At 47.2% G+C, this 27,022-nt stretch overlaps 2 protein-coding genes across 2 annotated transcripts in view; one reads left to right on the top strand and one right to left on the bottom strand.

The window, feature by feature from the left end:
- Positions 1-2,039: 2,039 nt before the first annotated feature.
- Positions 2,040-26,803, bottom strand: ARFRP1 (ADP ribosylation factor related protein 1). Its single transcript, XM_032218149.1, has 8 exons — positions 26,617-26,803; positions 23,897-23,996; positions 22,302-22,389; positions 17,449-17,531; positions 15,559-15,640; positions 14,404-14,474; positions 4,745-4,845; positions 2,040-2,736 (listed from the first exon to the last, which is right to left on the bottom strand). The coding sequence occupies exons 2-8, from the start codon at positions 23,987-23,989 to the stop codon at positions 2,649-2,651; spliced, it is 606 nt and encodes a 201-aa protein (XP_032074040.1). The 5' UTR covers positions 23,990-23,996; positions 26,617-26,803; the 3' UTR covers positions 2,040-2,648.
- LOC116509153 overlaps positions 12,062-27,022 on the top strand; it is a 43,930-nt gene continuing 28,969 nt past the window's right edge. The window contains exon 1 of the mRNA XM_032218147.1: positions 12,062-12,200. The gene's annotated coding sequence lies outside the window, so the exon portion shown is untranslated. The remainder of the gene's footprint in view (positions 12,201-27,022) is intronic.

Raw genomic sequence — 27,022 nt, 5'->3', positions numbered from 1 at the left:
ATTGTAACAGCTAAAGCGAAGCACGCATCGTTGTGAGTCATGTTGAGTTGGCCATGCCCACCCAGTCACATGACCACCGAGCCACGCCTACCCAGCTGGTCATTAGGGCAGAGAACTGGTTGTTAAATTATTTGAATCTCACCACTGCCCGGAAGCCAGAAACGAATCATTTCCGAACTTCCGATAGGTTTGTTGGTCCTGTTTTCCGCTCTCCCCAAACTTTGGTGGGGAGGGCAAAAATGGCCTCCCCCAGCCCTCCCGGAAGAAATACCATGCTCAGCTCAGAGGCGAGCAGTGCGGCCCACGTGGGAGGGGGTTTGTGCCTGGAGGGGGCGCTCACACACACACACTATTGTGCGTATATGCTCGCATTTTTTGCACCCAACAACAAAAAAGAACAAAAAGCCATTACTGTTCTGGGTGGGGTATTAGCTATTCCTGCCAGCTTAGTATCCTCTGCAAATTTGATATGTTCCCCTTCTATCCCTTCATCTGTTTATGACGGTTGCACTTCTAAAACTGATGACGTTCCCCTGTTGGGTAATGAAACGTCTCCAAGAAAACGATCAAATTCCTCTTCTTCTTTCTGCCCTTTCCCTCCCTCTCTTCCTCCTCCTCCTCCTACACTCCGCAAACACGATTCTTCTCTAAAACTGATGATGTGATTTTATGACGATGATCTCGGTTTCCATTGGCCACTGGGGACTGGAGACTAAAACATAAGAATGGTTGCAGGAACTGGGTATAGTTTAATGTAAAGAAGGACCAGGGGAGACATGATAGCCGTCTTCCAATATCTCAAGTGTTGCCACAAAGAAGAGGAAGTCAAGCTATTCTCCAAGGCACCTGAGGGTAGAACAAGAAGCAATGGGTAGAAACTAATCAAGGAGAGAAGCAACTTAGAACTGAGGAGAAATTTCCTGACAGTGGGAACAATTAATGAGTGAAACAGAAGTTGCCTCCAGAAGTTGTGAATGCCCCAACACTGGAAGTCTTTAAGAGGATGTTGGATAGAAACGGCATAGGGTTTCCTGCCTAGGCAGGGGGTTGGACTAGAAGACCTCCAAGGTCCCTTCCAACTCTGCTATTGTATTGTACTGTATTACATTATGCCAGGCTGACCATCTCCACTGCACAGAATGGGAGAGAGCCACAAGTCCCGATCAGGTTCAGCACTGGACGAAGGGATAATGAAGCTTCATCGGACCGTAATCTTTTTACAATCTCTTCAGATGTTGGAGCCTGGCAACATCTGGCCTTCCCCCGTTTATAAACTGGTTCCCAGTTAGTCTTTTTCCTCATTTAACCAAGATGACCAGAGAGGTCTTGGACCACTGGGCAGGGCTAACTTGCTGCGGGACCAGAGTTTGCATCGATACCGAAGAAACGGCAGGATAGGAGCATGAAAGAAAGGATGCAAAAAATGAAATCGGGAGGGACCAAAATTAGAATTGTTGAAATTATTTTTCAACAATTCAACTGAATCGCTGAATTGTCCGGAGGCCAGTTGGCCGAGGCGAGTTGTCCCATTCTGCGACGAGAGCCAGAACATTTCAACGTGTCCTTCACTAGCACTTGGCTTTTTTTTTTTTCTATTCACACCGTAGAGAAAAACAACAGAGCAGAAAAGAACAAGAAATCAGTTTTACTCCTCTGCACAAATATAGGAACCGAGATGAAAAAAGGACATAGAACTCCGGCAGTGATATCTCTCTCTTTCCTTCTTTCTCTCTCTCTCTCTCCTTCTCTCTCTTCTTTCTTTCTCTCCTCTCTTTCTCTCTTCTCTTCTCTTTCTCTCTCTCCTCTCACTCTTTCTCTCTCCTCTCACTTTCTTTTTTCTCTCTTTCTCTCTCCTCTTTTTTTCTCTCCTCTCACTCTTTCCCTCTTTTTCTTTCTTTCTCTCTCCTCTCTCTTTCTTTCTCCCTCTTTCTTTCCTCTCACACTTTCTCTCTTTTCTCTTTCTTTCTCTCTCTCCGCTCACTCTTTCTCTCTCCTCTCTTCTCTCCTCTTTCTTTCTCTCTCCTCTCACTTTTTATCTCTCTCCTCTCTCACTTTCTCTCTTTTCTCTTTCTTTCTCTCTCTCCTCTCTCTTTTTCTTTTCTCTCTCTCTCTCACTGCAGCATTCATGAGGCGTACACTTTCTATAAAAGAAGAGTCCACCCCACCCCACCACTGCCGATCGCTCCTTTTCCACACAAGTGCAAAACCAGATTTATGGAACGGCCCAGAAAAATCACTGGGAAACCGGATTTCTCCCCACTCCCCCACTTCCCCGTATTCCCAGTTTGATCAAGTAGCCCCAGAAGTCTTCGACGCCCGACAGGTTTAGAGTTTTGTAAAAAAAAGAAAAAAGAAAAAAAAGAGGGACATGTCCTGTGCATATTCGGAACATCGATCCCACTCCATGCTCCAGGAGGCGGGACAGATCAGGAAGGAAAGGGGGACCCCTCCCAGTTCTTCTCGGAGGTTGAGGCCTCTTGTAAGACGCCGCGAGAGGACAAACGTCTCTTTGATTCAAGGAAGAATGGGAGGTCGCAGGAATCTCCTTGAGGGACAGAGAGAGGGGGAAGGAGAAACGAGGAAGAGGAGGAGGAGGAGAGTCTCTCTGGAGGGACCAAGGTGTCTGGCGTGGCGATCACTTGGTCGTCCTATGTGATGTCCTTCTGCCTCGGGGGACGATGAATGTTCCTCACCACGGACCTGACCATCCACTCAATGCCTTCGTTGACGCCTTTCCTGTAGAGAGAGACACACACAGATGGGTGCAACGGGGCTTCCAAATCACCTGTGGGAGGGTCCTAGTCTTTTAAGAGAGAGGCCACCTCCATTTTTGGGGGATTCTAGATATTCGGCCTTCCCTGACGAGACTGTTGTTGTGGCCCACAGATGTGGCAGCAGATTCAGACAGTGAGGAGGTTGGGGAGGAAGATGGGCCCGTCCTGGAGAAAGGGGAAGGCTCGGATGAGAGCTTTGTGTCGGGTGCAGAGAGGGGGGCAGGGCCATCCCAACAGTTATCAGTGGGGCAGAAGAACAGCTGGAGCCTGTTCCCAGTGTGTGCATGCGCAGAGCTGCCAGGAGGAGGGAACAGCTAAGGAACAAGGGCCGACTCGGGAGTAAAGCCACAGGTGGATGGTGAATGGCCCCTCCCAGAGGGAATAAAGAGGAGCGAAAGGGGAGTGGAGTTTGCAGGAGACCATTAGTTCAATTCATTAGGGTGAAGATCTCTTCCTGACTCTTTGCCAAGTAATTGCTGCTACAGCGTGGCGTTTGGAAGATACCAGCCTGCCAGCTCTCCAAGCTTGATAAAAGTCTGTAGTTGTGAAATCTCTTGAAAGACTGTCGGCCGGGACTTTGCTGGAGAGGAATTCCCTTTCACCTAAATAAATGGGGTTTTATCGGGACGAGGGGCTGGCTTCATGCTTTTGGGAATCCTGGGTCAGAACGACTGTCTGGTTTTCTATGTCTACATTCAAATTTCCAGTAAGCTGCCCAGAGTTACTTTAGAGAGTCCTCGAATTACAACTACAGGGCGGGGCATAACCTTTTCCTAGGGGGTCACAGCAACACTTGTAATAACAACACAAATAATTCATACACCATTCGAAAGCCCATCAAAAACTGAGTTTATTGACACGATTTAATAGTCAGTATGACCACCATTAGCCCTTCGAACAGCATTCAAACGAGGTAGATAAGAACACAACAAATCTTCAAACAGTTCCGTTCGATTTTCCAGATTTTCAACACAGTTTCCAAATTCATTCTCAAAGTTTCAACCGAATATCGATTTTGACCATGCTCCTGAATCATCAGAGCTTCCACTTCATCCTTAATTATGGCCCCAATGTTCTCTGCCGGATTGAGATCTGGCGAATTTCCCGGCCAGACGTCATTGCCCCAAAATTCGACATTGTTGTTGCTCCAGCATCGCGAGCCTCTCGAAAGGCAATGCATTTTATTCTGTCAATGATCCTTTGTTCTTCCGAATCGAATTTTCCAGCCATTCTTAAAGCAAATTTAACATTTAATAGCTCATTCAATTCAGTTTTTTATGGGCTTTAAAATGAGGTGTCGCGGAAGTTGTAAACTGCTGTCGATCTTGCTGTGACCCCCTAGGAAAAGGTTATGCCCCGCCCTGTACACTGGAGTCCCCAATTTCTGCTGCTCTGTGAGACATTGGTTAAGTGAACTGTGCCCCATTTGGGTGACCTTCCTTGCCACTGTTATTAACTGAATCACTGCAGTTTAGTCATCCGGTTGTTCAGTGAATCCAGCTTCCCCATCGACTTTGTTCGTCGGAAGGTCACAAAAGGGGATCATCGGACCCCAGGACACTCCAACCGCCATAAATATGAGTCAGTTGCCACGCGTCCTGAGTTTTGTTCACATGACCACGAGGGATGCTGCAACCATTGTTAAGCGTGAAAATGATCGTGAGTCACTTCCTTCCTGTTGAAACTTTGGTCATTAAATGGACTGTTGTAAGGCGAGGACTACCTGTAACGGTAGTCCCCTACTTAACAGCAATCAGATGTCGGGGTGCTGCAGGGGCGTATTCCTGCCATGGGCGGGGGCTGGACTAGAGGACCTCTAAAGCCCCTTGCAAGTCTTACATTCTTGGATTCTAGGTTCTTCCAGAATCCAGGCCAATACTATTTGAGTAGGGGTCCTAAAAGAGTGAGTTGTCCGCCTTTGGATCAGGCCTCCCCAGCATCTCCCCATGTTCTCCTCCCCCGATACCTACCCAGTGAGGGCCGAGCAACTTTGAGTCAAGCAGTCCCTCTTGCCAATTTTGTTGATGCAGTCGCTGAACGCCGTCTTGATGTCGGGGATCGAGAGGCAGTTCTGGAGGAGGAGGAAGAGAAAGGAAGATTTAGTGACGCTTTGGGAAATCTATTCAACCAACCTCTCTGAACACGGGTAGCTTGGAAGACCTCCGACATTCTGCTCCCTGTTGGGAAAGATGGAGGGTAGACTCCGGTAGGCCTGGACCAGTAGTGGGATTCAGCCGGTTCGCACCTATTCGGGAGAACCGGTTGTTAACTTTCTAAGCAGTTCGGAGAACCGGTTGTTGGAAATCTCATTTTGTGTTTTTTCCCCCCCACTTTGCAAGGCTAATCCTGTAAGGAAGGCAGGAAGGAAATATTCTGGTGTTTCTAACCTAATCTTTATTGCCCTGCTTACAGAAACTGCCTCTCTGATTAGCTTTTATTACACTGTAACAGCTAAGGTGAAGCGCCCATCGACCTGAGTGACATTGAGTTAGTCATGCCCACCCGGTCACATGACCACCGAGCCAAGCCTACCCAGCTGGTCATTAGGGCAGAAAACCGGTTGTTAAATTATTTGAATCCCATCACTGGCCTGGACCTACAATTGCAATGGAGCCTACCCGTTGCAGGTACTCCTCGACTTACAACTGATAGGGTTCCGACGACGGATGCCCAAATTGAATCATGAGCCTTGAGCCAAGTTTCAAAAGAAATCCAGTTCTTTATTAGGAGCTTCATGTCGGCACATTCCCAAGTGAAGCCAGCTCTGACCCCACATAATTTACTGCCAAGTTATGACCCTGTTTCCCCCTCCTCCCCCTCCCAAGGTGTATCATCAATCATGGGGCAATTTCTGGGTTGTACAGATCACTCCCCTCCGGGCCTAAGTAACCCTGGGATACAGCCTTGAGGGAGATAAGTCTGGAATGTGCACCTGACTTTTGCTGCCCTGCTGTTTCATCAGTTTCCCACCCACCCCTTTCCGATGGCAACTCGAGAGCAGACCAGCAGATGGACCAGCCAGAAGTGGCACGCACAGCCCCCTCTGCGGGCATGCACGCTGTCGCCAGCTGCTCTTCTGGTTTCCGGCGTGCCAGCCAGCTGGCCTTCATGGGCAGCAGAGCGCCAGGAAACAATCTGAAAATGGCCCGGAAAATGGCCAAAACCATTCCCAAACCCGGCCATTTTCAGGGCTGTTTTTGGAACTGCTTTCAGACTGTTTTTCAGCCATTTTCAGGCTGGTATTTTTTGGGACCGTTTTTGCTCCGAAAAATGGCCAAGGAATAGGCATGCTGATCTTCATGCGCGCCAGCGCACTAAAAACCCTAAAGACCTGCTGGCTGTTGTGTGCGCATGCACGCACATTTCGGTTTGGATACTCGGTGCCGAAAAGGTTCGCCATCACTGATTTAGCCCATTTTGTGTAGAGCAGGGATTGTCCAAACTTGGGAACTTTTAAGACTTGTGGACTTCAACTCCCAGAATGGCTGGCTGGGGAATTCTGGGAGCTGAAGTCCACAAGTCTTAAAGTTCCCAAGTTTGGACACCCCTGGTGTAGAGCAAGACACATTGATCCTAACTCGGGAGCCATTAATTTAACTTTCTTGCTGCTTTGGTGACATTGAAGCTGGGATCTGTTTCATCGTTTCCATCCTCAAATAACTTCCAAGTATCAAGACGCAAACTACTCGTGGCTTCACCTCAAACAACTACTTAAGCCTCTGAAAGTAGGTTTACTGCCTGGCACAGAGCAAAGAAACACGGAGGCACGGAAACCAAAAGCAAATAAATGCCAGAATTGGCACAAGTCTTTTGACGTCAAGGTCGAGAACAGAGGCGGTTTTACTGCCAACTCAGAAGATGCTCTCAGAAACCGACTGACTTCTAAGAAACGGCAACAGAAAGTAAAACCTTCCCGAAATGAATGTGGGCAAGTCCTCGACTTATGACCATTAGAGAGCCCGACCTTTTTGGGGTTAAGGGAGACCTTTCCTGGCCCCCGTGGCTGTTGAGTGAAATCACTGCAGTTGATAAAAGTTGATTAATCTGGTCGTTAAGCCTCCCCCGTTAACTTTAGCAATAGCAATAGCAGTTAGACTTATATACCGCTTCATAGGGCTTTCAGCCCTCTCTAAGCGGTTTACAGAGTCAGCATATTGCCCCCAACAACAATCCGGGTCCTCATTTCACCCACCTCGGAAGGAGGGAAGGCTGAGTCAACCCTGAGCCGGTGAGATTTGAACAGCTGAACTGCAGAACTGCAGTCAGCTGAAGTAGCCTGCAGTGCTGCATTTAACCACTGCGCCACCTCGGCTCTTTGCTGGTCAGAAGGTCGCAAAAGGGGACAGCAGGATCTGGGGACACGGCCCCCGTTGTAAGTGTGAACTGTTGTAAATCAAGGATCATCCTTATATTGCCATTGTGTTTTTAACCCATTAATGATCTTAATCCACTCTTGACTGGTTTGCCTGTTATTTAAACATTAAAATACAAGGGAAAAGGGCAGAATTAAGTAATGAGTAAGGTAAAGGTTCCCCACACACATATGTGTAGTTATTCCCGACTCTAGGGGGCGGTGCTCATCTCCGTTTCAAAGCCGAAGAGCCAGCGCTGTCCGAAGACGTCTCCGTGGTCATGTGACCAGCAGGACTAAATGCCGAAGGCGCACCGAACGCTGTTCCCTTCCCACCAAATATGGTTCCTATTTTCCTACTTGCATTTTTATGTGCTTTCGAATTGCTAGTTTTGCAGAAGCTGGGACGAGTAACGGGAGCTCACTCCATTACGCGGCACTAGGGATTCGAACTGCTGAACTTCCTGACCGACAAGCTCAGCATCTTAGTCACTGAGCCGCCGGGCCACAAGTAATAAGCAGCACTGGAGGGAAAGAAACATGAAAAGGGAGAATGGATTCATCTGGAAATGTCACCGTGAGCAAGAACGTGACTCACAATTAATTACGTTTACACAACATAGCAACAAGGGCCAAGCTGAACTTGAAACCCAACGACGTTTCCTAAGGCACTGGCCGGACAGCAACGTTACACGACTCTGAAATTCTTTAGTAACCGAATTTCTGTTTCCAAAACATTCGTGCTGAATTAGGTAACAAATGTTTAAAGCATGGGTAACAAGGCACGAAAGCAGTTTTACTCATCAATCAGTGGAAAGCAGATTACACCCATCTTTTTATTCAAGGTCCAGGAACGATCTCTTTAAGTTGCGTTTTGAAGTAAAGTCTTGCTTAAAAAAAAGAGAGAGAGATAGAGAGCGAAAGGGACTTTCTTGGGGTATTTTTTCCCTTGAAGAGGTTCCGCTTCTCATCCAAGAAGCTTCTTCGGTTCTGACTGAATGGCGGCGAATGGAAGGATTCGCTGTCTATTCCTTGAAGTCCTCTGGTCGTTAGTACTCTCTTTGAGAGTCGCTGAGGCCCCTTGGAGGTTCGTCTGTGCCAGAGGTTGGTTCCTACCAGCTCGGCCAAGTAGGTAGTAACTTAGCCGCTCACGGACCCAAACCGGTTTTATTGTCGGCGGTGCCATCTTGATTTTTGGTTCTGCGCATGTGCAGAACAATCTCCATTGCAGAAATGTAATTTTCTCCCCCTTTTGTAACATTCTGCACAAGTGCGGGCCTTTTGTGGTGTAAATGCGCACGCATTTTTGCACCGAACTGGCGGTAATGTTGGTAGCAACCCAACCCAATCTGGAACAATCTCCCCGTTGAGATCCAGACCCTCACTACCCTTCCGGCCTTCCGCAAAGCAACCAAGACCTGGCTGTTCCGGCAGGCCTGGGGCTGTTGAATCGTCCAGCCCCACCCTCAGTTGTGAATGTTGTGTTTTTTAACGTTGTGTTGTTTTTATATGTCCCTCCCTCCCACTTTTTTTATTGTAAGCCGCCCTGAGTCTCTTTGAGAGTGGGCTCCCGAGCTCCACTTTCGGCTGCGACAGCCTCCTGCAACCGTCTGCCAGTGAAAACGGGCTCCCGAGCTCCATTTTCAGTTGTGACAGCCTCCTGCAACCGTCTGCCAGTGAAAACGGGGTACCGAGCTCCATTCAATCAATCAATCAATCAATCAATCAATCAATCAATCAATCAACCCTGGTCTGTGCCCTCAGGGTCACCTGAATCAGAGTGCGGATCGACTGGGACACCTTCTTGGAACTGCTGAAAGGACCCTGTAGTAGACAGGAGATAGTGGCGGGGGTTCATATCCCTCCCCCCCCCCATTGAGAGAGGGACGTTGGATCTAAACGTGAACGGCCTCCTGGACCCCTCTTTCCAAGCAGCTGTCCTCTCAGTCCAGAGTGTGGTCAAAGCAGACATCTATGTCAAAATTGAACAGCTCTCTCTCCACAGAAGAGGAGGAGGAGGATACAACCCCACCAGGGGTGGTGGTCACTTACCTTCCCTACTGGTTTGCAGATATGCATGCGCTTTTGGTGGGGAAAAAAACGGCCTAAATGGGATGCCGTAGAGCCAGGGTGGGTGGGCAGGGCAACCTGCGATTTCTGCAACCGGTTCGGTCAAACCGATCCGAACCGGTTGAATACTACCTCTAGGCCCCCACCTATCTCCGGTTTACAACACAGTCCTTTCAGCAGTTCCAAGGAGGTTTCCCACCCATTTGCACTCTGATTCACGTGACCCCGAGGGCACAGACGAACCTTCAAGCGGCCTCAACGACTCTCAGAGAGAGTACTAACGACCAGAGGACTACAAATAATACACCGCGAATCCTTCCATTCGCCACCATTCAGTCAGAACCGAAGAAGCTTCTTGGATGAGAAGCGAAACTTTTTCCAAGGGAAGAATCCAAGGAAGGAGAGAGCCGGTGGGGTGGGGTGGCGAGGAGAAGGATGCTGCAACCATCTTAAATGTGAAAAGCAGTCCTAAGTCATTTCTTTCAATGCCTTTGCAACGTTGGTCACTAAATGAATTACCTATACATGCTGTTTGCTAAGCGACTGAATTTTGATCACGTGGCCTTAGGGATGCGACGATGGCCGTTAAGCGCGAGGACCGGTCGTAAGTCACGGCGTTCAAATGTCCCTGTAACTTTGTTCGCTAAACAAACGCTTGAAAGTCGAAGGCTATCTGTACACAACATGAAACATGCTTTGACACATACTCTGTGGTTTGTGGCTTTTCCAGATCAATTGAAAAGGAGTTCCTAGAGTTCGCTGGGGGTGGGTGGGTGGGTGGGATTTTTTAAAAACAACCACCACTGTGAACACAACAGTCTTAAACGTAAATAAAAAGTGAGTCACGTGTCTGGTGCGTTGTGCAACATCCTGAGTTTATTAATAGTGGTGCGTCTGATGTTTAAATATTTGGAAACGGCAGGGCCTCCTTCCTTTCTTCACATATGTTTGGTGGTACACAAAGATTGCAACTCTTTGGAGCCGGAATGGTGCAAGAGGGTGAGAAGAGCCAGACGCAACGGCCAACTCTATGGCATCAAACGGTAACGTTCATTTGCAACAGAGGGCCGGCGCCCCCTGGGGGACAGCACCCGCTACTGCAGCTGTTAAGTGCACAGTAAAGACGCATAAGGTTCAAAATTGGCAACATCTCGTCATCTTTGCAACAGGGTCAAGTTTACACTCTGGACAGAGAGGGCCTCGGGTTCGAAAGAGAGGTCAAAGAGGGCGCTTGTGTTAAAACTGAAATGGGTTTCTCTCCACAGAAGGGGAGGGATGCAACATCGCCCGGCTCTTCTTTAAAACCCAGTCCTCTCAGCAAATGTCGACGGAGAGTCACCCAGGTCACGGGTTGTCCCAGTGGTGCTTTTTTTGGAAGAGGCAACAGGACTTAACAAGGCGCGTCACACCAGCAATTACGTCGACTCAACTCTTACCTACCGCCAATTTGCTTTGACCGTTTAATACAAGGGGAGCCAAACTTGATTTCATTGAGGGCCGCATCAGGGTTGTGTTTGACTTCGGAAGGGTGTGGCAGGGACGTGGCCAGCTCAATGTTACTCGTATCAGGGGGCTCCTGTGGAGGCCCAAGCGCTCTGCCAGCGAAAACGGGTTCCCGAGCTCCGTTTTCGGCTGCGACGGCCTCCTGCAACCCTCTGCCTGCAAAAACGGGCTCCCGAGCTCCATTTTCAGTTGTGACAACCTCCTGCAACCCTCTGCCTGTGAAAACGGGCTCCCGAGCTCCATTTTCGGCTGCGACGGCCTCCTGCAACCTCTGCCTGTGAAAACGGGCTCCTGAGCTCCATTTTTGGTTGTGACGGCCTCCTGAAACCCTCTGCCAGTGAAAACAGGCTCCCAAGCTTCATTTTCAGTTGTGACAGCCTCCTGCAACCGTCTGCCAGTGAAAACGGGCTCCCGAGCTCAATTTTCAGTTGTGACGGCCTCCTGCAACCCTCTGCCTGCGAAAACAGAACGGCCCTCCCAAGCTCCATTTTTGCTGGCAGAGGCACCACGGGCTGGTCCTTCACAGTTTTGAGGGCGGCCCCATGGGCCAGATCTAAGCACCCCAGGGGAGCCGGAGCCAGCCCTCGGGCCTTAAGTTTGACATCCCTGGTTTAGAAGATTCTTGTTGAGAGAGAGAGCGTGGAATAAACTTGTGCTCATTTGAACCACTCTGGCCCCTGGTTTCCTGCAGCCGACAGGGATGACTGCCAAAATCCTTGCTTGGGTTTTGAGATGGATTTTTTTTCCAGCCAGCCTCTTCTGAATCTCTCCAGTCTCTTCTCTTTTGCTCCACCTGCTTGATCGTCCCAGGAGAGAACTTGCAACGATCGCAACTGGGATGGTGCCGGGTCGTTGGGTTAAGCATCTCACTGAATGACCGCTTCCCCGAATGACTTAAGACGCCCGTCTCACTTGTGGTCGCAAGTCCAAGATTTACCTGTATACCTGATGGTCTTCAAGGTTGCAAAACACCAAAACCTATTGCTTTTTTGTTGTCTCGTCTTCCTCTAGACCAGCGGTTCCCAAACTTGGCAACTTTAAGACTTGTGACTCGTATTTATAACGGTTTGCCAGTGCCCTGGGGTCATGCGATCCCCTTTTGCGACCTTCTGACGAACAAAATTCAAGGGGGAAGCCAGATTCACTTAGCAACCGGGTTAGGAAGTGAACACTGCGGTGCTTCACTATGGCGAGAAAGGTCGTGAAACGAGGCGGAATTTGCTTAATCCATGTCTCGCTGAGCGACAGAAATTTGGGCCTCCGTTGTGGTCGTAAGTCGAGGACTATCTGTGTTTCAGTAGCTGATTTCTCTCTCTCTCTCTCTCTCTCTCTCTCTGTCTCTCTCTCTCTCTCCTTACAGCTTCCTGGGCCAAGCAGCTTTTCGGCCTCCGTTTTATGGCGTCCGTCTTTGAGGGAGGACCGGTGGGAGGGTTCCCCTTCTTCATCGCTGGGGTGTCCCTGCTGTCCGCCTGTTTCGTGGCTTTCTGTACAGCCTGCAAAAGGTAATCATGGGAGCAATTTTGGGGCCAGGGTCCCCCCCCCTAAAGCAGTGGTTCCCAAACTTGGCAACTTTAAGACTTGTGGACTTCAACTCCCAGAATTCTCCAGCCAGCTCTGCAGAGCTGGCTGGAGAATTCTGGGAGTTGAAGTCCACAAGTCTTAAAGTTGCCAAGTTTGGGAACCACTGCTCTAGACCAGTGGGCCTCAACCTTCCTAATGCTGCGACCCTTATAATACAGTTCCTCATGTTGTGGTGACCCCACAACCATAAAATTATTTGATGTTTTCGGTATTTTTTTCAAAAATATGTGTTTTCTGATGGTCTCAGGCGACCACTATGAAAGAGTTGTTTGACCCCCAAAGGGGTCGTGACCCACAGGTTCAGGACCACTTCTCTAGACTGTGATCAAGGGGTATCCATAGAAACATTGGGATGTAATCAGTGGTGGGTTTCAAAAATTGTTCGAACCTACTCTGTGGGTGTGGCCTCCTTTGTGGGAGTGGCTTGCCGCCCGTGTGACCGGATACGAAGATGCCGACGACACTTGTCAGAACCACCTTAAATTACTTCACACACAGCACTGGCCTGCATAAGAATATGATGTAATATGATGTTTTTTAAAAGGCATCTTTGGTTTGCACTAAAACAACTTCAACACACGCAATGTTCTGATTGCACCACAAACGCAGTAGTCATCCTTACCTTTTACAGAGGCACTGAGTTTTATAAATACGAGCATGAAAGTGTAGAATAATCATATCCAAGGAGTTTCAAAAAAATTTGGAACCTCTTCTGTAGGTGTGGCCTGCTTTCCGGGTCCACTGGTGGAACCTCTTCTAACCGGTTCGGTAGATTTGATGAACTGGTTCTACCGAATAGGTGCGAAGTGGTAGGAACCCACCTCTGGATGTAATGCAGAATCCGTGAGAGAAACACTTTTTTTTTTTTTACTATTGTAAAACAAGGAACTCTCTTCAGTGATTTCTACATTAAAGCAACCACCGGCTATGAATCAATTATCTTAAGAAAACCACCAGAAAAATGAGGTTACTTTAGTTAATTCCATAGAAAGCTGTTTGGTTTCTGCTTCAACTTTTTCATTTGTGTTAGTTGTGAAGTCGTATCCGACCCATCGCGACCCCATGGACCACGTTCCTCCAGGCCTTCCTGCCCTCTACCATCTTCTGGAGTCCATTGAAGCTCACACCGGCTGCTTCGCTGACTCCATCCAGCCCTCTCCTTCTCTGCCGTCCCCTTCTTCTTCTTTTGCCCTCAGTCTTTCCCAAGATAAGGCTCTTCTCCAGGGAGTCCTTCCTTCTCATTAGGTGGCCAAAGTCTTTGAGTTTCCTCTTCAGGATCCAGCCTTCTAAAGAGCAGCCAGGGTGGATCTCCTCTAGGACTGACCGGTTGGATGGCCTTGCAGTCCAAGGGACTCAATGCAGGAGTCTTCTCCAGCACCAGAGTTCAAAGGCCTCCGTTCTTTCTTATGCTCAGCCTTCCTTATGGTCCAATTTTCACAGCCCACATTGCAAGTGGGAAAACCATAAGCCTTGACTAGACGCACTTTTGTTGGCAGGGTGTATAATCATTACTTTTGTTTTAAAAAAAAGCCTCATAGAGCCATCCTTTACAGAGATGGGTGGCATATGAATTTAAAAAATAAAGATGTGTGTGTGTTAATTATGCACACACACATCCATCCATGATGCTCTCCTTGTTTGTAGACGGAAAAGCAACCTGGATCTATTAAAATAAATACAGGTAAGGTAAAGGTTCCCCTCGCACATATGTGCTAGTCGTTCCAGACTCTAGGGGGCGATGCTCATCTCCGTTTCAAAGCCGAAGAGCCAGCGCTGTCCGAAGACATCTCCGTGGTCATGTGGCCGGCATGACTCAATGCCGAAGGGGCACGGAATGCTGTTCCTTTCCCACCAAAGGTGGCTCCTATTTTTCTACTTGAATTTTTACGTGCTTTCGAACTGCTAGTTTTTCTACTTGAATTTTTACGTGCTTTCGAACTGCTAGGGTGGCAGAATCTGGGACAAGTCACGGGAGCTCACTCCGTTACGCGGCGCTAGGGATTCGAACTGCCAAACTGCCGACCTTTCTCATTGACAAGCTCAGCGTCTTAGCCTCTGAGCCACTGCGTCCCTAAATACAGGTACCTTTTAGAAAATAATAATTTTTGTAAAAAAAAATCACACCTCTATATCTTGTTTGTTAGCAAGAACCAACAAAGGGACGCCTTCCAGAACCTCATTGGTTATCATCTTTTCTGCAAAGAAGCAAGAGAGAGAGAGAAACATCAAAAATCCAGGCTGGATTTGTCCAAATAGGTTCTGAAAATAAGGTTTATTGATTCTGATCCCACCTTTATTACTATATAATTTGAGTCAAGGCAGAGGACAGACATAGTACTTTTTCCGCCTGCTGTTTTCTCCACAACAATCCTGTGAGGTGGACTGAGCTGAGAGGGAACGACTGGCCCAAAGTTACCCAGGCAGCTTTCATGACTGAGAAGGGACTAGAACTCACCATCTCCTGGTGATTGGCCTAAAGTCACTCAGCCGGCTTTCATGCCTAAGGCGGGACTAGAACTCATAGTCTCCTGGTGATTGGCACAAAGTCACCGAGCCAGTTCTCATGGCGAAAGAGGATTAGAACTCATCACTCCTGGTGATTGGCCCAAGGTCAACCAGCCAGCTCTCCTGTGTAAGGCGGGAGTAGAACTCACCACCTATTGGTGATTGGCCCAAAGTCACCCAGCCAGCTTTCATGCCTAAAGCAAGACTAGAACTCACCGTCTCCTTGCTCCTAGGCCAACATCTTAACCATTACCCCAAACTGGCTATTGGCAATTTGTTCAATTGAATTCCCTCACTGCAGGGAGGAAAGCATTAATAGCTGGACACATGTCAAACCCTAAAGGTCTGGATTTCTTGCTTAAGTGTGTTTCCTCTGCTAGCAAAGTCTCTCTCTCCTCTCTCTTTCCCTCTCTCTCCTCTCTCCTCCCTCTCTCTCCCTCTTCCTCTCTCTCTCCTCTTTCTCCCTCTCCTCTCTCCCCCCTCTCTCTCCCTCCTTTCTCCCTTTCCTCTCTCCCCCCTCTCTGTCCTCTCTCTCTCTCCTCCCCCCCCTCTCTCTCTCCTCTCTCCCCTCTTTCTCCTCTCTCTCCCCTCTCTCCTCTTTCTCCCTCTCCTCTCTCTCCCCCCTCTCCCCCCCTCTCCCTCTCTATCCTCTCTCTATCCTCTTTCTCCCTCTCCTCTCTCCCCACTCTCTCCTTCCTCTCTCTCCTCCCTCTCTCTCTCCCCACCTCTCTCTCCTCTCTCTCTCTCTCTCCTCTCTCTCTCTCACGCACTTACCAAAAGCTCGCTTGGATTCCGACAACCTTTCCTCGTCGGTGGAATCGATAATGTAAATGACCCCATGGGATTCCGCATAATACTGAGACCACATAAAAAGGAAAACAAATCAATTGTAAAACCCCAAGTAATACCACAAAGGGTACATTTTGAATGTTTAAAGTTAAATGTATGCTGAATTTTTGAACGGTGTGACTGTAAGCTGCCTAGAAGCATCTCGGCAAAATGAGCAGCATAGACAGACAGACAGATGGAGGAGAGAGAGAGAGAGAGAAGAAAGACAGATAGATTCAAAGAAAGAGTAGAGCTATCAGCATTCAAAATATCTTAGAACAGGGGGGGTCCAACCCTGTCAACATCAAGACTTATGGACTTCAACTCCCAGAATTCCCCATGCTAGACAGGGAATTCTGGGAGTTGAAGTCCACGGGTCTTAAAGTTGTCCTGGTTGGAAAAGATATTCCCTACTTACAAAGAACTTCTAATACTAAAATATTGTTAGATCAACACTCCACATATCAGCAATATGGAATAACCCCCGGAATATGGTGAGTATCCGAAGAAGGAATGGTAAAATTAATTAATCACAACAGAGCTGGAAGGGACCTTGGAGGTCTTCTAGTCCAACCCCCTGCTCAAGCAGGAGACCCCACACCATTTCAGACCTCTAAGTAATAACTTAAACTCATTAGCTTATTAACATAATTAACTTATTAACTAAGCCAGGGGTAGTCAACCTTTTTATACCTACCGCCCACTTTTGTATCCCTGCCACCGGTTCCACAGTAATGGTGATTTATAAAGTAGGGAAGTAACTTTACTTTATAAAATTTACAAAGCAGAGTTACAGCAACCCACCACCACCACCATGAAAACTGGAACGCCCACTAGTGGGCGGTAGGGACCAGGTTGATTACCACTGAACTAAGCTATGCCAACATATCTACTGCAATGCGCTCTACATGGGGCAGCCCTTGAAGAGCATTCGGAGACTTCAACTCGTCCAGAATGCAGCCGCGCGAGCGATTGTGGGTGCACCTCGGTACACCCACGTTACACCTATCCTCCGCGAGCTGCACTGGCTTCCAATCGGTCTCCAGATACGCTTCAAGGTGCTAGTCGTCACTTATAAAGCCCTTCATGGTATTGGACCTGGGTACTTGAGAGACCGCCTGCTGCCAATTACCTCCCAAAGACCCATTAGATCACACAGGGTGAGCCTCCTCCGGGTTTCGTCTACCAGCCAATGCCATCTGGCTACGACCCGGGGGAGGGCCTTCTCTGTGGCAGCTCCGGCCCTCTGGAACAAACTCCCCGCAGAGATTCGGACCCTCACCTCTCTCCAGGCCTTTCGAAAAGCTGTTAAAACCTGGCTGTGCCGGCAGGCCTGGGGTTGATGAGTTCCCTCCCCCTCTCGACTTGTGTGGCTGTGTGACTCTTGGCTATTTTAACTACTTGTATTGTACTTTTGTGTTCCCTTTCCCTTTTGAGTTGTTCGCCGCCCTGAGTCCCCCTGGGAATAGGGCGGCATATAAATAAAACAAATCTCAATCTCAATCTCAATATCTGGAGAATATCGCAATAGCTAACAGCCTGGAAAAAGTCAACATTTCAATGCCTCTAAAGGGAACTATACAGACAGATCCTTGACTTACAACTGGCTGTTTAGTGACCATTTGAAGTTCTGATGGGGTCTATCTGGAATTGGATTCAACGTTCCAAAGTTCACGCCCCTCCCACTGTGGTCATGTGACTACTTGAAGTGCATTTTATGATGTTTTTAACCCCAAACTGGTATTATATGTCCGGTTTCAGCAAAATTGCCTCCGTAATGCATTGTTGATTTGTTTAAGGACCGTGTAATTCCGTGGTCGTATCTCTCCACCCTACCTTGTCCCAAAGAGACTGAAGTTCGTCCTGACCTCCGAGGTCCCAAAACATCAACCGAGCTTTTCCAGCGTCTATGGTGCCAACTAGGAGACACAAGCAGAGAATTCAAAATGTGCACGTATTTTTTTTCCTGCAATACAACTAATTTAACTTCTTTGGGGTCGACTCACTCTACGACAGAGGCATGCGACAGAATGTCTAAAGAGCTTTGGAGATAACAGATAGTCCTCGACTTACGAACGGTTCGTTTAGTGACAATTCAAAGTTCCAAAACCAATTGGAAAGGACCAGGGAAAATTCTGCTGGGACTTCAGGCTTACTACCACCAGAGGGCGCATGAAAGCCTTAAGCAACTTGAAGATGTGTGGACTTCAATTCCCAGAATTCACCAGCCAGCCACAGATGTAGTAACTTTCTTTATATCAATCTGCAGGGCTTAAGCGTAATTTAAATCGTTGACCACCTAACCCTTAAAAGGGATAGAAAGTAGGGATGTAAGAATGCGTGGTGTTGTGGTCCGCCAGTGGCCAGCAGAGCTGGCAGCAGATGCGGACAGTGAGGAGGTTGGGGAGGAAGATGGGCCAGTCCTGGAGTCTGGGGAAGGCTCTGTGTCGGAGGCAGAGGGGGGGGGGGGCAGAGCTGTATGCTAGTTCTCAGCTGCCTTCGGAGTCAGACATCAGTGAGGCAGAAGAACAGCTGGAGCCTTTTCCCAGTGTGTGGATGTGCAGAGCTGCCAGACGAAGGGAACAGCTAAAGAACAGGGGTCGACTTGGGAGGTAGGAACACAGGTGGACGATGAATGGCCCCTCCCAGAAGAAATAAAAGAGGAGCGAAAGGGGAGTGGAGTTTGCAGGAGACCATTAGTTCGCTTCATTGGTTCGTGACTCTCCGAGACTCCTTGCCAAGTTTTGCAGATATCCGCCTGGCAGCTCTCCAAGCCAGATAAGGTCTGTGACTGTAAATCCTCCCTTGAAAGACTTTGCTGGATGTGAAGGAGCAGAATTCACAGTCAATTAATAAAAGGGTTTTTTGTCAGGACCAGGAGTTGGCTTCATGCTCTTGGGAAGCCTCGGTTAGAACAGTAGTTACAATGGCACTGAGAAAAGTGACTTATGACCGTTTTTCAGAGTTCTGACCTTTGAAACATCTCCATGTTCACGTGATCAAAATTCAGATGCTTGGAAAAGAACAAAATTTTAATTTGGGGTTTTACTGATTAGACTGGCTTATTTATTATAGAAATGGCTTATTCATATTACTCTGAAAAAGCAAAAAGTTGTGATTTGATGTCCATGCCTTATTTTACCGCAACGGAGAGAGTCGGAAGTCTATGTTTCTTTTTCTGTTTTTTTTTCTAATCCTTCCTCACTTCTCTTCCCCCTCTTCCTCCCCACCGTTTTCCTATTTACTTTCGTATTTTGTATCTTATTTTACCCTGTAACTCAATAAAAATGTGAAATTAAAATTCAGACGCTTGGCAGCTGGCTTGCAATTATGACGGTCGCAGTTTCCCGGTGTGTGTGTGTGTGTGTGTGTGTGTGTCATGATCTTTTGCAACTTTCTGACCAGCAAAATCAACGGGGGAAGCCAAATTCACTCAACAACCGGGTGACCAAACTCAACAACTGCAGGGATTCGCTTAATAACCATGGCAAGAAAGGTCGTAAAAAATAGATCACAATTCACTTAACAAACATCTCACTTAGCCGAAATAAATTTCTGGATTAATTGTGGTCGTAAGTCTATCTGCATTCCTTTCCAATTCTCTCTCTCTTTTCATCCTAAAAGAATTGGTAGCAAATCAATCAATATTCTACGTGCACAGCTAAGCCACATCATCGGTGTTAGAAGGGAGTAGGGTTTGATCTCTGTTTATAGCAATAGCACTTAGACTTATCTACCGCTTCACAGAGCTTTCCAGTCCTCTCTAAGCTGTTTACAGAGCCAGCCTCTTGCCCCCAACCGTCTGGGTCCTCATTTTACATACCTCGGAAGGCTGAAAGGCTGAGTCAACCTTGAACTGGTCAGGAACAAACTCCTGGCAGTGGGCAGAGATAGGTAGGTAGATGGATAGATGGATAGATGGATGGATGGATGGATGGATGGATGGATGGATGGATGGATGGATGGATAGATAGATAGATAGATAGATAGATAGATAGATAGATAGATGATAAATAGATGGATGGATGGGTGGGTGGATGGATGCCGTTGATGAGAAAGAGATAACAATAGCAATAGCACTTATATACCGCTTCACAGTTCTTTTACAGCCCTCTCTAAGTGGTTTACAGAATCAGCCTCTTGCCCCCACCAACCTGGGTCCTCATTTGACCGACCTTGGAAGTATGGAAAGCTGAGTCAATCTTGAACCGGTCAGGAATGAACTCCTGGCAGTGGGCAGAGTTAGCAGATAAGATAGATTATAGATGGATGGATACCGTAGATGAGAGAGAGAGAGAGAGAGAGAGAGAGAGAGAGAGAGAGAGAGGGAGGGAGGGAGGGAGGGAGGGAGGGAGGGAGGGAGGGAGGGAGGGAGGGAGGGAGAGAGAGAGAGAGAGAGAGAGAGAGAGAGAGAGAGAGAGAGAATAGCAATAGCAGTTAGACTTATATACTGCTTCAAAAAAGAAAGTGTATCTGGGCAAAATTAACAAGAAAGACAAGAGGCAGATATAATATGCTTACAGGAAACACACATTAAAAAACAAGATATAAAATACCTGGAATGTCCTAAATTAGGAAAATTATATGCAGCATCAGCAGAAGAAAAGAGAAAAGGGATAGCGATATATGTTAAAGATGGGATCAAGACAAATTTAATTTATGCAGACCCAAAGGGAAGAATATTAATGATAGAGAGAGGGATAAACCAAAAATCAGTACTACTAGTAGCAATACATGCCCCAAACGAAAATCAGAAGGACTTTTATTAAAAACTACACGAAAAAATTAGAGAAATTAGATTGAGGACTATTTGTATAATAGGACATTATAATGCCATAGCGGACAGTAAAAAAGGTTACGTAAGTGACAAAAAAACTAAAAATAAAATAAGTATTACCAACAACTTGCTTTGAGATGATGGAGGAGCTAAATTTAATAGATATTTGGAGAAAAATGGAATCAGAAAAAAAACAATTTACTTTTTACTCCAATCCACATCAATCCTGGTCACGGATTGATATGGCATGGATGAATGGGGAAATTGGGGCAGAAATACATACAATTGAAATATTACCAAATACGTGGGCGGATCACAACACCATTAAAATAATTTGGGAAGGAAAAAAAACCTACACGAAGATAGATGTTAAATTTGCAAATATTAAAAGAAAAAGAATTTATTCAAAAATGTAGAGACGAATTGGAGTTATTCCTTAAGAATAAGGAACAGACATCTATACAAAATCTATGGGACACCATGAAAGCTTATTCCCGTGGAATTATTATAGCGTATTCAGCAAAAAGAAACAAAGAGAAATGGGCACAACGGAAGATATTAGAGGAGGAAATTAAAAATTTAGAAATAGAATTACAAAATAAGCCACGGAATGACAAAATTAGAAAGGATTGGATGTTAGCAAAACATAAATTAAATATATCAGACCAGGAAGAAATGGTAAAGGGCCTAAAACTAACAAAACAAAACTTCTTTGAGCAAGCAAATACACTGGGGAGGTGGTTGTCATACAGATTGAGAAGAGAGAGAGAAAAAATATTAATATTTCAACTTCAAGAAGAAACTGGTGAATTACAACATACAATGGAAGGGAAGAAAAAGATTGCATACAAGTACTTTGAGAATCTGTATAAAGGGGAACAAGCAGATGAAAAACAAATAAAAGAATATCTGAACGGAGAAGAAACACTGTGAATAACAGAAGACATGAAAGAAATGTTGTCAAAAATAATAACGAAACTAGAATTGAAACAGGCGATCCAAAAACAGAGAAATAATAAAACGCCTGGCCCAGATGGATTTCCAGCAGAATGGTGTAAAATAATAGATGAATTGAACGAATTGATAGAACTCTTGATGTTGGAGATGTATAATGAGGCACTGATGAAAGCAAAAATACCGGATTCGTGGAGGGAAGCACATATTACATTAATATTTAAAGAAGGTGCAGATAAAAAACAGATTCAAAACTATAGGCCAATCTCATTGTTAAATGCTGACTATAAAATTTCCCTCTCTTTCTTTCTATTTTTCCCTTATTTTCCCTTTCTATTTTTCCCTTATTTAAAATTCTTCCATAATTTATTTTTTAAAATCTCTTATTGTGTCCTTTTTCGAAGGAACGATCAGTTCAGACAAACAAAGAGTAAGCCATAGCACAGTCAAGCAACCACGAAGAGCATTCCCAATAACATGACTGGAAAAGCCACTTGTATATAAACAGACAGCAAACCCCACTCCCCTGTAGCACTGATAATATTACCTAGTTGGGTCATGAAATGTCTGCAAGAAAACAACCAAGCTCAGAGAGAGCACCAAGGACCTCACAATCTTCCTCCTCCTCGCACTTCTTTCTAGCCCTGATGATGTTACCTAGTTGGGCCATGAAACATCTGCAAGAAAACAACCAAGCTCATGGAGCACCAAGGACCCCACAGTTCTCCTCCTCCTCCTCTCTGTAAACTCCACTCCCTTTTAGCACTGATGACATTACCAAGTTGGGTCATGAAACGTCTGCAAGAGAACAACCAAGCTCAGAGGGTAACACAGTATTGATGGGGTTAATTTTTTGTCTCCTCGTCATCTGTCGAATGACCACCAGAACTTTGGGCAACACCAATCCAAGGCAAATGTCACCCACTTGTATTCTCCCACTCTTGGGCATTCGACTTACTGTTCAAACCGACAGTGGTTGTGATTTTGGATAAGCTCATCCCTTTGTAGTTCTTGTTGAATCTCGTTTTTGTCTGTTCAAGAAAAGTCTGGGGGGGGAAAAAGGAAACATAAAAGAAAACTTGGGCATTTTTTATATTTGTTGATTGCTACGAAACCGAGACACAAATTACTGCAAATTCTGGATCTTGAGATTAAGCAAAGAGTATCTTGCTTCTGTGGCCCGCCAGCATCCAGCAGAGCTGGCACAGATTCGAACAGTGAGGAGGTTGGGGAGGAACCTGGGCCAGTCCTGGAGTGTGGGGAAGCCTCCGATGAGGGCTCTGGGTCGGAGGCAGAGGGGTGGGGGGGCAGAGCCGTATGCCAGTTATCAGCTGCCTTCAGAGCCAGACATCAGTGAGGCAGATGAACTTCTGGAACCTGTGTGCACATGTGTATAGTTGTCAGATGAAGGGAACAGCTAAAGAACAGGGGTTGACTTGGGAGTAAGGCCACAGGTGGACGGTGAATGGCCCCTCCCAGAGGATGTAAAAAAGAGGGGCGAAAGGGAAGTGGAGTTTGCAGGAGACCGTTAGTTCCCTTAATGGGTTCGTGACTCTCCGAGACTCCTTGCCAAGTTTTGCAGATATCGGCCTGGCAGCTCTCCAAGCCAGAGGAGGTCTGTGACTGTAAATCCTCCCTTGAAAGACTTTGCTGGATGCGAATGAGCAGAATTCAGAGTCAATTAATAAAAGTTTTTTTTTTGTTGGGACAGGGAGTTGCTTCATGCTCTTGGGAAGCCTCGGTCAGAATATGCACTACATAAACATGACAAAATAAATACATACATACAAAATTATGCATATACCCACATATATTCTATGACACAGAGAAACATCACGGTCTAGTTTGGATGTATACACGTACATGGCGAGAAAAACGAATCTTGTGAGTTTTATCAGATGGATGGCACAGGGAACAAGAATCTGGTAGTCCTGCTAGAAATATTTGGAAATCTTCACTCAGAAGGGAGGACCACAAACACACCGTAAATTGGGTGCATGGGGCCTCTTAACAATGCTTCAAGTCTCTAAGTGCATAGCGCTTATAAGCAGCCTCCTGAATAAGGGAGCTTCCTGTAATCTTCTCTGCTGTCCTCACCACTCTCTGTATGGACTTTCTATCTGCTGTCCTCACCATTCTCTATATTGACCTTCTCTCTCTGAGGCGCTGCTGCCACCAAACCAAACAGTGATGCCGTTTGTTAGAACGCTCTCAAGTTGTGTCTCTGGTCAGGAGAGAAGGAGAAAGATGTGCTCTCCTCATCCGGCACAGGAAATGCAGATGCTGGTTTGCACACAGTCAATGAAGTCTCATGAAGTCTCGGCAATTTAAACATTTTTTTATTATTGTGAAATTTTCATTTGAGGAGGCCCTTAGTGGGATAGCCTCTTTACCTGCAGGTGACACCCCCTAATGGAATTAGAGATGGGAGAAATTTATCTCATGCAGGAGTTGGAGATTTCTACTTTGTGACTCGGAATAAACCAATACAAGCACAGAGAGTGGGGAGAAGTGGAGATTTTCCCGTTTCTACGGATAAGCCTAGATACACACCGTTTTTCCAGCATTGTCCAATCCCAGGATTAAGATGCAGTATTCATCTCGCCGGAACATATACTTGTAAAGCCCCGAAAGCAGTGTGTACATTGTGCTCCTGTAAACAAACACAACAACATTGGCAAAAAGGATCCTTGTTTTCCCCCCGATACTGCAGGAATTTCCCTCGTAAATGAAAAGAAACAGAGGTTTTCTTGAGGTTCACCAATTCATACAATAGTTATTTTTCCAAGATTTTCTAAAATGATGAAACTGCGTGAGCATAATATTATGGTAATTTATATTTATTTACTTATTTGTATCCCACCTTCATTATTTAACTGAAGGCAGCAAATATATCCAACACACCTTCCTCCTATTTTACTGACAACGACCCTGTGAGGTAGGGCTGAGAGAGTGAGTGACTGGCTCAGAGATGGCTTTCAGGCCCAAGGTGGGACTAGAACTCACAGTTGCCTGGTGATTGGCCCAAACATCCTGCTGGCTTTCATGTCTAAGGCAGGATTAGAATTCACCACCTCCTGGTGATTGGCCCAAAGTCATCCAGCCAGCTTTCATGTCTTAGGGAGAACTAGAACTCACCGTCTCCTGGTGATTGGCCCAAAGTCACCCAGACAGCTTTCATGCCTAAGGAGGGACTAGAACTCACCGTCTCCTGGTGATTGGCCCAAAGTCACCCAGATGGCTTTCATGTCTAAGGCAGGACTAGAACTCACAGTCTCATGGTGATTGGCCCAAAGTCACCCAGATGGCTTTCATGTCTAAGGCAGGACTAGAACTCACAGTCTCATGGTGATTGGCCCAAAGTCACCCAGATGGCTTTCATGTCTGAGGCAGGACTAGAACTCACAGTCTCCTGGTGATTGGCCCAAAGTCACCCAGATGGCTTTCATGTCTTAGGCAGGATTAGAACTCCCAGTCTCCTGGCGATTGGCCCAAACACCCTGCTGGCTTTCATGTCTAAGGCAGAATTAGAACTCCCAGTCTCCTGGTGATTGGCCCAAAGTCACCCAGATGGCTTTCATGTCTAAGGCAGGACTAGAACTCCCAGTCTCCTGGTGATTGGCCCAAAGTCACCCAGATGGCTTTCATGTCTAAGGCAGGACTAGAACTCCCAGTCTCCTGGTGAATGGCCCAAACACTCGGCTGGCTTTCATGTTTGAGGCAGAACTAGAACTCACAGTCTGCTGGTTGAATTGGCCCAAAGTCATCCAGCAACTTTCATACCTAGAACTAGACTAGAACTCACCGTCTCCCACTTTCTGGTGCCTTTCACCACTTGGTCTAGGCAGAAATGGTTGTACCAGTATTATAACTTACAACTCGTAACTTAGAAAGGTAGTAAAACTGGGTGCATCTCACTTAACAACTGCCTCCCTGGGCAACGGAAATTCTGGTCCCAGAATCAAGGACTCCCTGTAATCTCGCCCTTCAAAGAGATCTTCCTTTTTCACACTAGAAAAATCCCACCTTGCTTTCACGGAAACGACACAGACCTTTCCACTACTGCAATGCGCTCTACACGGGGCAGCCCTTGAAGAGCATTCGGAGACTTCAACTCGTCCAGAATGCAGCCGCGAGAGCGATTGTGGGTGCACCTCGGTACACCCACGTTACACCTATCCTCCGCGAGCTGCACTTGCACTGGCTACCGATCAGTCTCCGGATACGCTTCAAAGTGCTAGTCGTAACTTATAAAGCCCTTCATGGTATTGGACCTGGGTACTTGAGAGACCGCCTGCTGCCAATTACCTCCCAAAGACCCATTAGATCTCACAGGGTCGGCCTCCTCCGGGTTCCGTCCACCAGCCAATGCCATCTGGCTACTACCCGGAGGAGGGCCTTCTCTGTAGCAGCTCCGGCCCTTTGGAATGAACTCCCCGCAGAGATTCGAACCCTCACCTCTCTCCAGGCCTTCCGGAAAGCCGTCAAAACCTGGCTGTGTCGGCAGGCCTGGGGTTGATGAGTTCCCTTCCCCTCTCGACTGGTATGGCTGTGTGATTTTCGTGTATTTTAATTATATGTACTGTTGTTTATGTTCCCTTTCCCCCCCTGAGTTGTTCACCGCCCTGAGTCCCTCCTGGAGAAGGGCAGCATACAAATAAACCAAATACAAAATACACTAAGTGTGCAATCCAACCGGAGGGAGATGTTGCGTATATATACAATCAGAGCGCTGTACACATCGAAGCAGGCACAATGGGCAGCGGGAGCGTCCCATTTTCAACTGCCGTGTCCTGGGATCGTGGGATCCGCTTTGGCCAGCAGAGTCGATGGGGGAGTCAGATCCACTTTACAACCAGGTTACTAACTTAACAACTGCGGCGATTCACTTAACAACGGAGGCAAGAAAGGTTGTAAAATGGGGCAAAACCCGCTTAACCAAAGTCTCGCCTAGCAATGCCCCCCCCCCATTGTGGACGTAAGTCGAGGACTGCCTGTACAATAGGAACAAATATATATTATCCCAGCAAGGAATTTCCTGCTATTGGCTTTATTATGCATGCAAATGTCTTGGTCTTTCAACGTCCTCTGGGAAGTTTCAATAGGGCGCCTGAGCATGAACAGAGTGCTTTCCTTTGCCCCAAGCTGCTTCTGGATCCCTCCCACCCAGGTGCCTTTCCCACCTGCCAGATGGGGATTGTAGTCCCCCCCCCTTCCCCGCTAGGGTCCGTGAGCCCCTCCGAGGCGGGAGGGCGGCGCCGGAGGAGACTTACCGGGCACTTTACAAAGAGGGGGCGAATTCGGTTAACGGCTCCTGCTCGCCTTCCTTACGGGCTCCTTCCTCAGTCCGCCCCGCTCGTGCGAGGCACCCTGGGAAATGGAGTCCCGTCCCCGCCGGCGACGGCGTCCCGCGGGCTGTAAAAAAACCACGATCCCCGGGAGCCTCTGCGCCTCCACGCCACGCCCTCTCCCGCATCGCCGGCCACGAACCATAGACAAGGAAGGAAAGAGGGAGGCGGAGACACTTCCGGTCGGCTTCGCCGGGCACGAACCATAGACAGAGAAGGAATCAAGAAAGAGAAGAAGCCATTTCCGGTCGGATTCGCCGGGTAGGAACCATAGACAGGGAAGGAAAGAACGGAGGAGGAACAATTTCCGGTCGACTTCGCCGGGCACGAA

The sequence above is a fragment of the Thamnophis elegans genome, chromosome 5 (genome assembly GCF_009769535.1).
Source record: "Thamnophis elegans isolate rThaEle1 chromosome 5, rThaEle1.pri, whole genome shotgun sequence".
Lineage (NCBI taxonomy): Eukaryota > Metazoa > Chordata > Lepidosauria > Squamata > Colubridae > Thamnophis > Thamnophis elegans.
Note: the sequence above shows the minus strand (reverse complement) of the source record. Positions and strands in the feature narration are given on the sequence as shown.